Genomic DNA, 17,568 nt, shown 5'->3' on the forward strand with positions numbered 1-17,568 from the left:
CATAACTTTTTAACTTAAAATTCTGAAAATTTAGTAAAGAGAAATTTGACTTAATGTGCATATTCAGCAGATCAACATGAACATTAAATGACCATTCATTCAATGTCATATTTCTGACCTTCTGATAAATTGTTTAATATTCATTGTCCTTTGTGCTGTGTTTTTCTTCCTGCCAGCACCTGATTCATTTATCTGGCTCTTTAGCTACTAAATGGCCCAGTGTTTGCCCCAGTTTTTTGCATCTATTATTTGTGTGCCTTTTGAGGCGGCGCATGCAGTAGCCTATGCAATGAGTTTTTTATTTTGATTTCCTTCTCTAAAAAACTGCAATTTGAAATGACACTGATGAAAGACAGGAGAAGGAACCATTTATGTAGGAAAGTGTAAAAGCAAAATGACTCAGGGGAAATGCAGAGTCTGGTAACAATAATCATTGGTTTTGTCCCCATGCACAGTCCTTTTCAGTCGAATACATTACTAAAGAAAATCAGTTATAAAACTTATAATAATTGAAATAATTGTAACTTATAGCTGAATAATCACAGTGTCAGTCCTTTACAAAAGATGATTTGGCACTGCAGTCCCGCTGGTTAAATGCTGGACTCTACAGCATCATTTTGCAGCTTTCACTGTCTCGTTTTAAATGATAGGCTGCTTCACTGATGCACCTCTGGTCGGAAAAGCATACAATGATGCCCAAAAAGAACTGCACTGATGGATGAGCTCAGAAATGTTAATTGAAAGAAAAGAGGCTGCCACCACCTGTTACAAACCCATATTAAAATATAGCTATGTTAAAAAAAACAGATTGTGCACTGCTTTAAGTCTTCTCTGCCCTGCTAGTCTTTTATCTCTTTGACCCTAATGTATGTTATCTATATCTTTGTATAACAGCTAATAATTTATGTAGGTTATTGTAATTCCCTCTGTAGGCACTGTAGTCAGTAATTGTTGGGAAGCATGTTTCATCGCCTACACGTTCTCATATCACATTTGTATTCATCACTCATCCAGTAAGCATGATTTCAGAGATCTCTGGCACTACATGGGACAACAGTGTCACCTATGGGCAAATGATAGATCTACATCCCATCAAGTCAAGTGCAGTTTAGGTCCTGGACATTGAACAGGTGAAAATGTATTTTTACATCATTTAAGCACTCTTGCACCTCATACATGCCACCTGTAAGATGGATAGAACCTGTGTTCTCCATGCACTGACATTAATGAGGCCAGACAGATGTCAAACAAACTGACATGGAGTTTAAAGGAACATGAAAGAAAAATGATTGTGAATAATTCATTTTTCTGTTGCACTTCTCATTACTGTAATTACACAGCCATTGTTCTTTGACAGGGAGGAAACGTAAAATTACAATTTAGGCAGTGAAATTGTCATTTGTAGCAGTAATTGACACTAATAAAATGATTTTTCCTTCTTTCCCCATGGAACATATGCTAATCAAAATGTGAAGTATTAAAGATGACACTAACAGGCATGATAAGCAGTTAATGAAAGATGGGAGGCAAGTGGGACAGTAATAGACATACTCCAGCTAATAAGTTCCTGTTCATTAGAGCATACAACTGTACCCTCCTCCTGTCTTGTCTGTTTCTTCTGACTGACAGTTTTGACAGCCTTTCCTGTCAAAGGGAAACTTTTGACCGCATCCTCAGATAAAATGTTAATATTTCACAGTACCACTAATCCTCTTTATAAATGGATCAGTAGTGTACTATTATTGGAGGGTGACATAAGCCTCTACTTGACTCTACTTAAAAATAGATGAAACTGTCTATAATGCCAGGATTTTGATGACATTTTCTTGAGTCTGGGAGGATGTCTTTGCTGTGTCTCACAGTGTTGGTGGGCTGACTCACACAGAGTGGAGCTGAGATGACAGGCTTTGAGCTCTTCCCCTTCTGTTTCTCCAGCTTTTTATATTCCCCCAGAGGACTTTTACATATGTCGACCCGCATCCACCCTGAAAAAACAGAATGAAGATCCATGAAATGAGATGACAAATACTGGGCTCTCCTTGTGACATGGCAAATGAAAAGTCTGACGGAGAGAGAACAAAAAAGAAGGAGGTGCAAAGCAGGCTAAACGGTTGACTGTAATGAGAAGTGTGTGACTTCAGTTCACTGCTGACGGCCATATTAATCTTACTGCAATAAAATCTGGTCAAGCATTCACAATGGGAGGATACCAAATGCAGCTTAGGTCCCAAATTGCACCCTGGAGGCACTTTACCCTTTAAGAAGAGGATGGGTAAGTTCTGCAAAAAATTCAGAAAATAGCACCTGTATTACAAATAGGCAGTACACGGGCTGCAGGGACGGTTAGAGGCAACTTATCTACAACCTATGCAGATAGGGCGGTGTCAGAGGGTTGCAGGGAGATCAGGAGTGGTGGTTTTTGCCATTAGGACTTGAGTGATCTGGTGTGCAGATGAGGGGAACTCTCAGAGATAATCATGCTTACACTGAATTCCCTCATTACCTCTGAGGCTCAGTCATGGGCAAGAGTCCAAGTCACACACAAATACGCACACTGCATGTGCTCAGAGAGTGAGAGCTCCCAAAGTGTGCACAGTATGAACAGAGGCAGTATGTTTATCATAAGGATCTGGGAAATGAGGCTATTAAGTCAGCCTACTGGGATAATACAATATGCAGTTTAATAGTGCAATGCATGTTTTACTTTTGAAAAAATTGAATATTAAGACTCTGAAGGGATTTTATATGATTACATGCTCAACAGCTCAATGTTACATAAGAGCAAATTAATTTGTTCAGCGTCACCTATTGCTCCCCTCCACACGACTCTGCTGAAGAAGCTCTGAGAAACCCCTGACATAGTTTGCTTTTGCTTGAGCCTATTATACAGTTCAACCATGTTCAGTCACTTCAATTATCAGCATGATACTGTGAGTGCCTCTGGTCCCAAGAGGTATTGCAGTAGTACAATGTTATAGATGAGATTTAGATCTCAGATCAAAGATGTTACAATTTATCCAAACTCTAATTGGCGTCAAGTAAAAATAGAATGTTTGAACCTCCTCTGATCTTTGTCAGTATGGGCCAACAGCAGATTTAAATGGTGACAAAGTTCAGTAAAACTGCCCCCCCCCCCCCCCCCCCCCCCCCCCCCCCCCCATTTGCTTCTGCGAGTATAGTGTTTCAACTGTTCAGTTTTCATTTGGAAATTCCTGCCCTGCTCATGATTGATGTGACCTGGAAAAAAAATGAACTAAACAGGCCTAGCATGTTTTGAGGAATTTGAAAAAAAACAAACTTCAAAATCCGCTGTCATATGTTCTTCTTGTCTATAAGGGCTGATTAAATTAGAAAAAAGACATTACACTTTCCATCTAACAGTATTTACATTTTCAGCTAAACTAAAGATGATCTTTACACTGTTATTTGACAACATCTTCAAAAACAAATCTTGTGAATGTTGCAACAGGGAAATGCATGATACCTGACAGAAACGTACTGTAGTTAAGCATATGGCAAATAAGTCGCACAGATTAAAACTGCTCACTACTTTCACAGTTCTGTGATACTCACTGAAATTTGTGGGATGCGCATGAAAACTAATTGACACATGTCACTCGTTGCTCAGACACCTGAGGATCGTTGCATCTTGTTAGATGGTATTTTTAGGAGATGATCACAGTTGGATGTGGTTGCAACACGTTGAGGCCATGCATAGCTCTGAGTGAGCATGAAACAAGCTTGTCCTAATAGTGATCATCATTCAGCAACAAATTTAATATGCAAATTCAAAGCTGAAAGAGGCCACAGAAGACATAGTGTAAAATTACAGACATTTGTAAACGTCTAACCCCCCATAACCCCATTTTCTTACAATTTTTTCAGGCACACAGTTCCTAATGTTTCTTTGTCAGTTCCAGAAACTTTAAAAGAATAAAAGGAACAAATTCTCTCAGGCCCTCCTACCAAACTGTCAGCACCTCGTTCATCATGATGAAGTAAAGCGAGCAACTGTTTTCCTACATAATAGCACGAGGGGAAGTTTCTCCAAGGTTAAACATTATTTTAAGAAACCATTTGAACTTTAGGCACTTAAACTTTGTGGCCTATTGACTGTGTTTGGATCCATATTTGTATATGTGTTTACTCATGAGTATAAGCTTTTCTGCTTCAGTGAGCTTTCGTTTGTGTGTTTGAGTCCATGAGAGGAAACGCTGCCAAGAGAGAATATAAAAAGTTTTGTCAGGTGTGTGTGTGTGTGTGTGTGTGTGTGAGGATCTGTTTTATGTTTCTGTGTGTGGGTGTGCATTATGCAAATGGTATGAGCCTGAACAGGTAGCCAATTGGAGTGGGATAAGGAAGTTAGCAGGATAAAAAACCCATTGTGGTGGGGCAGCACCTGCAATTTCTACATGCTTCTGTTAATTCCAAACTTTAGGAAGCAAAAAGGATTCGGCTCTAAACGCTAGTACGCTACACTATTGGAATCTCCAGAAACTACTGAAAGCAGATCTACGTGATCCCTCTAACAGGTCTGGTCAGATCCCATTCTTCTGCTCTGGTAGGCTGCCATAATGGTTCGGAGTAATCAGCAGAGTTTTTTCAGTAATGACTGACTGTAGTACAATTAACCTGAAGGCTCATTTCAAAATCATAATGAGAATTCTTAATATGCTATAATATGCTGGTATTTTACATTGTTTTTGTGAGGACAGCTGTGCATCTGGTGTTTTTACTTCACTATTTGTCTCTTGTTACAGTAATTTTCAGGTATGCATTGGCTATGGGGTTACTATTATCGGTAGAGTCATACAGTCAGTAGCGTTAAAGAAAACTGGAGACTTGTGTGTAATTCTCAAAACTGAACTTTTAAAAGTTCGGAAATGTGCACATTTGTTCACACTTACCTCAAGAATATGAAAAATCCTTAAATCCATTTTGTGAAATGAAAGATGAAGTAAAAACAGAGAAAATAAGATTCAAATCTACCAAGTTAGGTTAGTTTTAATACCACAAGGTTTTGACTCTGACTTAAAGGGAAAGCAAACAGTCTTGTCAAAAGTAAACACAAAACTCATGTTAACTTATTTTTTGACTGTCGATTGTCTCTTTGCATCATAACAAATGCAGTGCAATGATTTTTCACTGTGACTCAGCTGACAGCATATTGATCTATAACTGACTCTTTTCTTTTGCACTGCTGCATGCCAGTTTTATTGACAGAAACTACTTTCCGCAGCAGAAACTACTCTCTTGTTAAGATACGTGCTTGGCACTAGTAGTACACAGTGAGGGAAAACACACAGCGTAAGATATTCGGGCTGATTGGCAGCTAAGGAGATGATCTGCTTTGGCATGACGACATGTGTGTCCTATCTTCTGAGGAAATCAAATTCAGAAATCTTGACTTTGGGTCGCTATAAAACTGTTTTGACAGATCTTTGAAAAGACAAATTTGCTTTACTATATGCAGATGTTTTCTCCTTGTGACTCAGTGTTTACTGAAGAAATGTGTGACAGGGCTTGGTGTAATTGTGTTTATAACCTGCCATAAAATTGCAGCCAAGGTTTTCCAGGCAACAGGCAAAGTACTGTGTGAAGAACTAATTTAATGTGTAGCCATTTAAAACAGGTATCTCATCATGCTAACCTTTGACGGTTTGATTATTATCTACTAAGTCAGTAACATTTGGAAGCAGTACTCACACCTGCTATTCTAAATGCTTTAGAAAGATGTAAATTTAAAGTACGTTTCAAAAAATAAATTCATGTCCCAAAACCTTTAGGTTTATTTAAACAATCCCATTAATGTAGACAGCAGAATGTAGAGCAGTCATTTCTTTTAACAGCATTAATAACTGAACATGGTTGGAATTTTGTGTCTCATGTTCTGAACATTCAGAGGGCAATTCAGTGCAACAGTAACCACGGCACTATGACTAAGCCATTGTGCACATGCAACACAAAACAGTGTCAGTACTGAAATTCTGACACGTTATTTACATGGGATGCAAATATACTTGTGGTCACATCTGAAACATGCCTTTATTTACTTTTATATGTGTGCTGTGCTGCTAATCCTTCAAAGGTAACTGCACCTGTGAAATATGAGTCCTCCGTGAGTAGATATCACACTAATAATATCAACTCAACAGGGACATAAGCTGCTATAACTGCATGCAATGATTGAGCAAATTGTGCTCTTCGGTTAGTCTTCTTTTACTTTACTTCACAAAATATTTACTGAGGAAGACACTACCAGCAAGCAACAAACATGATTATGCCATTGTTAAGCAAATTTAATTCTTTTAAGCTGTGGAAAAACAAATAGGCCTCAATTAAAATGCAAAACTCAACAGACCCTTTCTTCTCTAACATATCCAGTGCACAAAATGCACAACCCACCACCTGTGCTGACATAGAATTAGTTTGTTATCACACATTTTAGTAGTGATTGTCATTTTGATGACACCTGTGGTTACCACAACAACAGCAAGAAGGATGTATAAATCAAGACAAAAAAAAAAAATAAAATTACAAAGCAGATACTTTCCAGATGGCAGTTAGCTCTGTGGTGACAGACACATTGAATTTCCAGTGTCTATACACAGCAGATACATGAAACAGCAGCTGTAGCATTTTCTGTCTGCATTATTAATATATTACTTTAGCTTTGATACAATGTAAAGAGGACAGTGTCTGTATTAATATCCTGTGAATCTGTTGTGGTTTAGTTAAGTAGATTAAGTCCTGTGTAAATGATATTTTGATATGGAATATAACTGTAGAGGTCAAAAGTTGAATTTATTTTTATACTTTGTCACCTTTATGTATGCATGTGTACATAAATGGTTGATACATCATTTTTGAATCCATCTATAGAGTGAATTGCTAGCCTACTGCCTCAGCCCCTGGGCCATGGTACATCTGAGTATAGAAGTTGCAGTATGAGTGTAACTACATCCACCAACCTCGACAGCCAGCTGACCACTACCTGGGGCCCTACTAACTCCTGCCCTGATGGTGAGGACTATTATGCACACTAACACAATCATAATGAGGCCTACCATATTCTAAAGACTCCGGTTCACTCAGCAGTTAAATAATCCAAATCCAAAATGAAAATAATTCAACAATCAGTAGTTGATGTATTGTTTACCTGGTGAGCCCAGAGTGCTGAAACGTAAGGCGTGAATTAGGGATACCCAACTGAGAAAACGTACCACAGCTTTTTCAGTAAACTGCTTTACCAATTAATTGTTGACAAATACCTTTGCTTGTGGGACTCGTGTTTCCGTCATCAGAGACATCTTTGTGTTGAAACGAAATTAACTCGCTGATGTTAACAAAAGAGCAATTGTGTCTGTGCCTGCAGGTTCATTTGTGATGTCTGGTTACACCAGCCGTCTGTGGCCTCATGAGTCCCAGCCTCAGTTCTGGAGTAAGTACCAAGTGTGGGAGTGGCTGCAGCAGGTCATGGACATGCACCAAATTGATGCCTCCAGTATCCCCTTCCAAAACTTTGACATTGATGGCCATCAGCTCTGCAGCCTAAGCTACCAGGACTTCATCCGTGCAGCTGGCAGCGTGGGACCCATTCTCTTCCACAGCATCACAGAGCTCAAGTGGAGCGGTATGTCTAAAAAGTCTAAGAGAGAAGCTTGAGAGACAGCAGAGGAAGATGATTAGTGTCAACAAAAAAGAAGCTGGGTGATTCAAGTTGTGTCTGAAACAAGGTCTTGATGATAAGTTTCTGAGGTCGGATCGCAGAGCTGGTCAGGGGTCGCACTACATGCTTTAGTAGAGGGGCAAAGGAATACTTAGAGTGAGGGCGATGATGGATTTGTTGTTTGCTCTTGCTAGAATGGGTTTCCTAACAAAGCACAGAGGGGGTATGAAGCTGAGAAACAAGCTGAGAACTGGTTCATCCATTGTCTTTTAATTGGAGTTTTAAAAAAAAGAGGGGGGGGGTGCTGCTGCTTTGTTTTCTTTTTTTAAGCTGAATCCTTCATCTGTTGCCTTATACTAGAACTGTTATGACTGTATGTATAGAATGCAGCTAAGAGTAAATAAGATGATACAAATTTATGTAAACCATCTTTTTTCTAGCATGTAAAGTTAATAACCTTTCAAGAGCAGTGCCAGTAGATCTAGCACAACAGGTTTAACCCCCCAGGTCACAAAGACATTCTAGGTGAGCTAAACCTGGAGAACAGTTCTGCTATTGTTGTCTCTGACTGTAAGAAAGTAGCTCAGTTTCTTAAGATAAGGTGTCATATTTTAATACTTTCAATATCATTCTCACATCGATTGTGATCACTGGGTATTATTACTACATATCACTATGAAGATGGTGGTTATCAAAATTTAGAATAGATTTCCTGTGTTTTTTTTTTTTTTTTTGGTTGAAAATTGTTTGTTGCTGCTTTTCTGTTACTCTACTCACTTTTACTGAGAAAGCCAAAAGAGAGTGAGAGAGGGGCGCTTAATGAAATTTGTCAACCAATCTCCCAGTTTCAGCTGTTTTGAAAATCGTGACTGTCATGTCTCTGTTCTACAACATTCTCCTGTTTTGGGTTGTAAAAAATGTGGCTGAATATAACATAAAGCAATATACCAGTTTTCTTGTCGTGGTGGCTTGAAAGGCTACTTAATACACAATTTGGGACTCTAAGTAGAACCTAATAGAGTAATGGATTTTTAATGTCTATTTATGAATGTGGTGACTGAGACTTAATTTGAAATTTATGCTTAGATTTCATTTACTTTTATTTTCTATCTCTGCACAGGCCAGTACCATGTGGAAATAGGGCAGCTGGAAAGCAAACATGAATGTAAGTGTCCTTCAGACAAGAATACACAAACACCAACAATGTGCTCATTGTGTTATTGCCCTAATTAATCCTGCTTCCTATTTATTTCTTCTACAGTAGACTATTCTTGTCCATTTCCAGATGTCAGCTTTCCATCTGGAGGTACTGCTGTAATATTACTGCCATTTATTCAAGTTTTATTTATCACATACATGAAATATTAACTGGGCTTCTTGTTTTAACTTGTGAACTTAGAAATTTATGATCCCTCGATTCACCCCCTTGCACCTGCTGCCTCTCCCAGCCCTTCTAGTCCAGGTGAGGATATATTTATTTTATATAGAGTGCAATAAACTGTGTGATTGCAACTTAAATATCACCAATATTAATGCTTTGATGCCCCTTTCTCAGAAATCAAACGGTCTTTCCCCCGTCCACATCCAGTCAAAAAACACAGTAAGTAATAGGAAAACATTGTTTATAAACAAATATATTTTATTTATCTATTTATTTACAATGTAATTTTGATGCTTATTAATCAGCCGCTATCTACTTTTTTTCACCAAAGACCCGAGGGGGACCCACTTGTGGGAATTTATCAGGGACATTCTACTGAATCCAGACCGAAACCCAGGACTGATCAAGTGGGAGGATCGGACAGAGGGGATCTTTCGTTTCCTGAAGTCAGAGGCAGTGGCACAATTATGGGGCAAGAAGAAGAATAACAGCAGCATGACTTATGAGAAACTAAGCCGTGCAATGAGGTACAACTCCACACAACTCTCTTCCATATAGTCATTCACTTCTAAACCTTTTGTGTGCATACACAATACTCCATGAACACAGCGGTTTACTCCATGAACACAGTATTGTGTGCATACACAATACTCCATGAACACAGCGGTTTTCCGCTGTGTTTTGGCCACAGCTTGTAAAATTGTTGTTCAGGAAGAAATTCCCACTGTATTGTTCCTAATCCAGTTTACTAAAGCTTATTATGCATTTGCTCCTAGAAAGAAAGAAAAAAAACATAGCACTGTAGTTACCAAGAAATTAATTGAGAAACTTCAGATCCTTATTGTTGCCATTTCAACCTCAACATTTTAAACACACAATTCCCATTCCCCCATTGATGATTACATGGGAGTTTTTTTACGTTTCTCCCAGAAGAAAAGAAATGACCTCCCCTGAACGTGCCTGCCTGCTGCAGTAGCTTTATGTTCAAATGAGCTAATCTAATCAACTAAATTTCATTGCAGTGTAAACCAGTGGGAACTACAAAATGTGCCTCTAGGTATCGTCACTGTGTCCACAAAGCTGATTTTTCTATTCATTGTGCTGGCATCACCAAATAGATTGCTGCTGTTAGTAAAAGACAACAAAAGGAAAGGAGTAACAACCAAAACATGCTCACATGAAGCAGTTTGAGTGTCCTTGATTAAAGATGAAAACCTGTACTTTGTACTTGTATTTGATACATAATTTATTCTTTCTTTGCTGGGGAGTTTGCTGAGGTAGAACCTGAATGTCCTGGGTTATGCAGAAAATTACAGATGCAAACAAACAAAATGCACTTGTGTAATAGATACAGGAGTTACATCTATATGATACTTTTATGTTAAAAAAAATTAAAGCTGGTAAAGTGACTTTTAAAGTGTAAGCACAACAGCTAAAGTAACACAATCAGACATGACTAAAAGCAATTAAGTTTTAAATATAAACTCCAAAAAGAAAGATGCCAATCTTTATCTAAACAGAAAGTAAACAGCACGTAAACTGTAAACTGTGAATCACTACAAGGTGAAAGAACCTGAATTGTCAGTGTCTTGGCAAGGACAGCAAGATAAGAACGCAAAACAGCTGAAGTGTCAGTTGAAGTATGAAAGATGGAAGTTATTGGAAAGTACTCTGGATTTTATTGAACTGACTGCGGGAAAATGGAGTGCAACACAAACAGCCATAAAGCATTTCTTATAAGAAATTCAGTCAATCCAACTTTAGTGAAATATGTACACTTTGTTTTAACATGCGTTGAATAATCTAAAATGGTTTAATTTTTCTGTCCTGTGTTGCAGATATTACTACAAAAGAGAAATCCTAGAACGAGTAGACGGCCGCAGGCTGGTTTACAAGTTTGGAAGAAATGCAAGAGGATGGAAAGAGTCAGAGAAGTGAAAGTTTCATTAATTTATGTTTCATTTGGTGTTGTGTGCTTTATTATAGTTTGCATCGACTGTTGTTGATAAAGACATGTCTAAGCTGTTTACATATAGTTTGTTCTGTCTGTTTTGTTTTTACTGTTTTGTATTATAATTCATGCCTTTGTTGTGACGCTGCACTGAAATATTCTTAACTGTGCCTTAGTAGCAGTAAAACCTGAAATACCTTCACTTAAAATCTAGCTAAAGAAAAAAAATAAATAACAAAGCTGCGCTAAAAAAAAAAAAAAATCCTTAACAATAAAGAAAACTGTTTTTCTCAGAAGGTACTTTCACCTGCCAAAGGAGCACATGGCAATATAGCGCTCAAAATACATGTTGTGTGTTGAGTGTTTTGACACTGATACTGTGAAGTGTTCTTTGGGAAGGATGATTGTTTAAAAGAGAAAAAAAAAAGGAGAAAAAAACCCAATCGTAATAGTAGGAAAACAACATGTCAAAACGACAGTGTATTGAAGTACCAGGATCCATAAACTAGTGATAAACTAGAAATATTTACAGCAACATGATGTTATGGTTTGTCTGTTTTTTATACCTTTCATTGCACTGTCCAGAAAGTGTGTAAATGTTTGTGGATATTGCAAATAAAGCTTATGAGTGTTTTTATTTTATGAAAGTCAGTTTTTTTCAGAATTTCATGTGTTCAGTCTGAATGTAATTAAGAAACTGAGATGCATCCATCCATTTTCTTAACTGCTTATCCAACTGAGTGTCACAGGGAGCTGGAGCCTCTCCCAGCCATCATTAGGCGAGAGGCCGACACTCTGGACAGACAACCATTCACGCTCACAGTCACACCTACAGCCAATTTAGAATCGCCAACAAGTGTTTCTTTGGACTGTGGGAGGAAGCCAGAGTACCCGGAGCGAACCCAAGCAGGCTCAGGAAGAGCATGTAAATCCCATATAGAAAGGACCCAGCCAAGCGGCAGATTTGAACCCAGGACCTGAAATTGAATTCAAGACTTTTAATCAATAACAGTCCAATGAAATATTATTCTGGAGTTGATTATTAGTTATATAAATCAGCATTGCTTTTTTTATACATGTAAATGAGCATTTGGCTTCAGTCTAGCACACAGACTGCAGCTATTCTTGCCCAGACTTGAACAATATTGATGGGCAACAGAGTGGTTTAGATCCACAAGTGTAAGCCTTGCACCCACTGAATCTGTTGCAAGCTTGACTCTGAAAAGCCATGCACTTAAAGATAGTGCTAGTAGTTACTGTTTTATCATGACAGTGCGAAAAGCCTCGCAGTTAATTGTTTGCCACTGCATGCCACAGCTGCCAAGCTGGTTCCTGCAGGTAACTAACAAATGATGGGGCCTTGATGGCCAGCAAGATAAAAGCACTGCCAATAAAGGACTCTTTTCTTTTTGCGTGTGTTCGCAAGCAAATCCACGGCTAATCTTCACTTTGATTTATCTGGCTTTTCCAGCCCTTCTTTACATAGTGATGGCTGATGCCATGTTCAGTCCTTATCTTTCCCAGTGGCTTCAAAATTTTCCCACTGCACCGCTGTATAACTTTCAGTCTTGTAACTGTACTCAGTAGAGGCGTTTCAAGGCTATCTAGATGAATTAATGTAGATTGCATACAGACAGACTGCTCCTGATTGGACTGAAACAATAGCTAGTGATTGCCATATTGTTATGTTACATGAGACAAGCAAGCAATGTAATTCAAACCTGAGTGCTTATCCATCAGCCTTTGTTTATTTTCAAAGTTTTTGTTGCGAAATTATGCTTTAGTTTCTCTAGAACTGCCTATTACAACGATGCATACAAGCCAAATCCTAACAGAGCTGTATTTAATGTTCCGTCTATATGTTATAGAATAGGTTATAGCTTGTATATGGTTAAATAATGAGAGGAAAATGGAGAATGGTTTGTGTTGTAACACCTGTTACCACATATATAATTACAGAAGAAAGAAAAGATAAGCAAAATGGATTAACAATGTAATTTGAAAAGAAAAACTCAAAATTATTGAACATAAATTATACTTATTCTGGACAGTTTAGGAGAAAAGTGTAATTGTTAAGCAGGCAAAACAAATGATTATAAATTCTATATTATCCAACTGTATTTCCTATTCATATCACTATGACTAAGTGCATTGTAGACGAATGCTCACAAAGAGATGAATTGGTAAAATAATGAATGTAATGACTGAAAGCACAGGAACAAATCAACAGCTTAGATTTTGACTTAGTTTGCTTTTATAGTAATATTAAGCATGTGAGCTGCGATAAGAGAAATGTTTGATGTGACTCACTGAAGATGCCTGAGCAGTTACGCAAATGATGTTAAACTCATGTAATCTCTGAAGACAAGAGCTTGATTTTCCTAACAGACCACTGCCCGGTGATCGCAAATCCTGGCTTTACATACCTCTGATACTTTGACATGAATAACGCTGTATGTAAAGAGGGCCAGTGGGCCAGGTGGCTCTTGGAAGTCAATTGTAAGTATGAAAAGATGGCATATCTCATGAATTTAAGACTGCACCGTTAAACCAGTGTGACATGTATTTACAGGACTTAGTTCTAAGTCATCGTGCACTGGCAAACGAAAGCATTCCTACAAGCATGCACCCAAACCGGTTGTAACAGATCTGGGAAGGAAGAAAAAAACACATGTGCACCTGAGGAGATATTTAATCCATGTGTTCACTTTAGCACCTTTTTTTTTCACTTTTTTTCCCAGACACACTATTATAACCAGAACAGTCCAGACAATTGTCTAGGAAGATGACAACAAAATGTATGTAGGGGTAGAATTATCTACTGGCCTCCTTTCACTGGTTTACGAGACAATGGCTGTCTTTGTTGGGCCAAAAACCACATGCAGCACCTGCCCACGAATAGCTTTATCTCTTATAGTCACAAAATGATTTTCCAATTTGAATACGCCAAGCAAAGGATATTTTATTATTTAAAATGGAGAACATTAATTCAATCAGATAGCTGCTAGAGGAAGAACAGGGAAGTGATAAAAGATAGCTGAAGCATGGGCGTGAAGACAGCGAGACGTGATTTTATGTCTGTATCCCATGCCAGCTAAGTGGGGCTATTGTGTTAGATACACTGGCCCAACTTATCTGGGAGCCTTATCATTTTTCGGCTCATACTCAAATGGACCTGTGAGGCGTTCAACCCAAACTGTGAGTTGGACAGATTAGTGCTGTGGTCACTAATGCACCTTCACTTTTGGGGGGGCAGTCTATCCATCAGTCTATTACCCAATAAAAAAAACCCCACACACTAGATCATAGTCTTATGATAAGAAAAGAAGGTAGGATTTAAAGTACTCAGAAGAATCAAGAGTAAGTAGTTTAAATATTTGTTTTTTCGTTTCTGTATTTTATGAGACAAAACCATTTCTGAAATGTTTGCTCAGATTTTTTGCAGTAACTAAAAACACGAGGAAGTATTTGTGAAAATACAAAGATGATTTGTCATGCCAGTATGGTATGAAGCCAGTTTCCTTCCCAGATGTTGGACTTTCCATTAATGATTCTTTCCACGTGTACATTTAACCATTAGTTAAACCTGTAATTTCCCAGTTTCAATACAGTATCACAAATAAAGGGTGATGTTCATAGTGTCACATGTGCACATTTTTTGCATAAAACGTGAAGTTGAATGTGTTACGGTTGAAATAATGAACTAAAATATGTTAAATTAATTCTTTCCACTGTTTCTCAAAAAGATTACTTTATATGAAAGGCAATTAACCATAGCATATATTTACATAGTTACTAAGTATTTATTTTATTGAGAAAAGACACAAGATTTCTTCCATTCACACAAGGTTCATTTGTCTTGGTTTGATGGAAATGAAATTGTTCTTGATCCTTCATCAAATCAAAGTGGAAATAGGATTTGAACATAAAATTAGCTTAATTAAAAACCAGCACTACCAGGACTGCAAAACCAAAACAGCTATATAAAATCATCCATGATTACTCCTATTATTTACATTTCTGATTTTCCTCTTATAACATGTTGAAATCTCATGAAAAGAACTGCTCGGTCCAATAGTCACACTGATATAATATCTACCCAGAATACTCGTGATACTGTCCTGGACACAGTTTGTCACACGCAGCACGATTGAGATGATAACGGGCTTCAGGACAGATCGGGCATGTCATTTGTTCATTTGCTGGATTCTTTTTTTTCTTTTCAGAAAGGTCAAATTTTAGATTTAATTGAGTGTTACAAAAAATCTGTTTTTAATAAGCTCGAGTTTTGAACAGTAACTCCATATTTAACAAGAGGCATACAGAGAGCACAAACTTCTTCCAAGTCAGCTCACTCTCTGGGGAGCATTTATTTTTAAGGGAACTGTATTGTATTTTAGTATTTATAATATTAATAGTATTGCTTTTTGTATATATTCATTTTGTTTTTCTTTTCAAATGTATTTTAAGAAGTTTGTAGTGCAGTCAAAATCAGCTAAGGGTAGCATGACAGATGTTTACTTTACACAAACATTACATAGGAGTAGGTAATGGTATTCATTTTCACTAACTTGAGCTTATCATAAATTATTACAGTACATTTCTAACTAGGCAGCTCATTCTCTTTCTCCTAACAATATTTCTTTAAAGATATAATTAATTTTGAAATGTAAAAGTGAGATCAGAGGCCAAATGGGACATGATATTTGGATGCAAACAATAATGTTGTCATGGAACGGCTGTGTGGCGGGCAGGAAGTGGACCCCAACGCAGACGAGGTAAGACCAATATTGAGTCTTTATTTGGGTGAGTGCAGAACGGAAACAGGAGCGAAAGCTGCAAAACACGAAGATAACAAGAATTGAAATCCAAGAACTACAGAGACACAGCAGGGGAGCGAATGACGACGACAGGCAGAAAAAACACGGGACTTAAATACACAAGGATAACGAGGGGAGTGGGAACAGCTGGGCAACACAGGAAATACTAATCACAGTGACAAGACCAAGGGAAGCAAAACAGAACATGACAGACAGAGACCAAATGACTATCAAAATAAAACAGGACGCAGACCTGACACATGGAAACACAAGGAACTAGAAATAAACTGAGGACAAATACAAAAGATATCAAAAAACACTGGGCCACCGGCCCAGGACCATGACAAATGTGTTATTTATTCTCAAGCGCTTGGGAAAAAAAAGGCCATCAGACTTCTTTGGGTTTGTGAAGATGATTCACCTCATCCAAGAGGCTTCTTCAGTTCTTCAGTTGGATGAAAAAACTTAAAGAAGTCCAGTCTCCATTTTTTTTTTCCAAGCTCTTGACTACCATGGCCTGTATGATTGAAAACCCGCACAGACAATGTGATATTTAGAATTGCCATATACGGGTATCATTTCCTAAATGTTGCCAATACAAAAAAAATCCATATAATTTTAATCATAGTTTTAAAGATAAAAGGAATTTTATGAAAGTTTTTAATGGATTGTTAACATTAGCAAGTTACACCTCGACTACACGCTTCTGATAAAAAGTTCTGGCATAATTTGAGCTGGATATTTGACCATTCTTCTTGGTAGAATTGCCACAGCAAGAAGGTCCCGGGTGCAAATCTGCTGGCCTTGCTGTTTGAAGTTTGCATGTCCCCCCTGTGCTTGTGTGTGTTAGGTTAACTGGCAGTTCTAAACTGGCCATAGGTTTAAGGGTGAATGGTTGTCTGTCTTTCTGTGTTAGCTCTGCAATACACTGGCGACCTCTCCGGGGTGTACCCTGCCTTTCTTCCTATGACAGCTGGGATAGGCTCCCTTGCAACCCTGAATTGGATAAGCAAAAGAGAATATATGGATGCAACATCTCATTTTTACTATCCCAATAAACATTTTGAATAATATGTCCTTATGTAATTATCTTTAAATGTATGTATATGTAGCTGGAATTTAATATGTGCAATTTATGTTAGTCTTGTCCAAAACTGCCTGAGTAACTGAGAAAAATGCAACACAGACACATTTTATGGAAGGCTAATGACAATAAGTGTCTTTTAAATTGATAATTTAGAATAGAAGAATAGAATAGAATACTTTTATTGTCATTATACAGAATGTACAACAGAATATACTGAATGTACAATGAGATTGGATTTATTTAGTGTTAAAAAAAATAATGCTGTGGCAACAGGAATGAATTGAGTAGTCTCAGCCTGGGTATTGTCATTTAGCATTCTGCAGGCTCTGCACAGACAACTCTCCTCACCTATAAAGCAGCAACAGCCTAAAAGTGCCTTTACCATTTTCACATGCTACAGCAGAGGGCAGTAATTACTTAGTCTATATTGGAAAGAACTACACTGCAATGGCGCTCGAAGGACCAATATAGGTAGGTTCTCTTTGCCTGCTTGTTAATGTCTAAATGAACTCAAAATACGCTTTTCGTGCTGATAAATTTTTTCATAGCTCATGGCCAGTGTTTGGACGTTTTCTGTTCTTCTGTGGATTTTACTGTTGGAAACGATTTTGTTTTCCTTCACACACTCACACCGCCTTTTTTTTTTTTTTTTAATCGTCA

At 37.8% G+C, this 17,568-nt stretch overlaps 1 protein-coding gene across 5 annotated transcripts; it reads left to right on the forward strand.

Moving 5' to 3' along the window:
• Nucleotides 1–2,182: 2,182 nt before the first annotated feature.
• On the forward strand, nt 2,183–11,580 carry ehf (ets homologous factor). 5 transcript variants are annotated; one of them, XM_030732144.1, is made up of 9 exons: nt 2,183–2,272; nt 6,883–7,023; nt 7,376–7,633; nt 8,790–8,834; nt 8,931–8,975; nt 9,069–9,131; nt 9,225–9,269; nt 9,382–9,577; nt 10,889–11,580. In XM_030732144.1, exons 2-9 carry the CDS (start codon nt 6,948–6,950, stop codon nt 10,986–10,988), a joined length of 828 nt encoding a protein of 275 aa, XP_030588004.1. In that variant the 5' UTR covers nt 2,183–2,272; nt 6,883–6,947; the 3' UTR covers nt 10,989–11,580. The 5 variants fall into 5 exon arrangements, with proteins under 5 accessions (XP_030588004.1, XP_030588003.1, XP_030588002.1 ...); XM_030732143.1 differs by lacking the exon at nt 2,183–2,272 and adding an exon at nt 4,361–4,561; XM_030732142.1 differs by lacking the exon at nt 2,183–2,272 and adding an exon at nt 4,361–4,532.
• The last annotated feature ends 5,988 nt before the right edge of the window (nt 11,581–17,568 follow it).

Source organism: Archocentrus centrarchus, chromosome 6 (genome assembly GCF_007364275.1).
Source record: "Archocentrus centrarchus isolate MPI-CPG fArcCen1 chromosome 6, fArcCen1, whole genome shotgun sequence".
NCBI classification, from domain to species: domain Eukaryota; kingdom Metazoa; phylum Chordata; class Actinopteri; order Cichliformes; family Cichlidae; genus Archocentrus; species Archocentrus centrarchus.

Bases quoted from the DNA above. Each gene is read 5' to 3' on its own strand.
- ehf (XM_030732144.1), top strand. From the start codon at position 6,948: ATGAGTGTAACTACATCCACCAACCTCGACAGCCAGCTGACCACTACC. The intron at 7,634-8,789 runs GTATGTCTAAAA...ATCTCTGCACAG, and splicing joins CACAGAGCTCAAGTGGAGCG to GCCAGTACCATGTGGAAATA. The intron at 8,976-9,068 runs GTACTGCTGTAA...TTGTGAACTTAG, and splicing joins TGTCAGCTTTCCATCTGGAG to AAATTTATGATCCCTCGATT.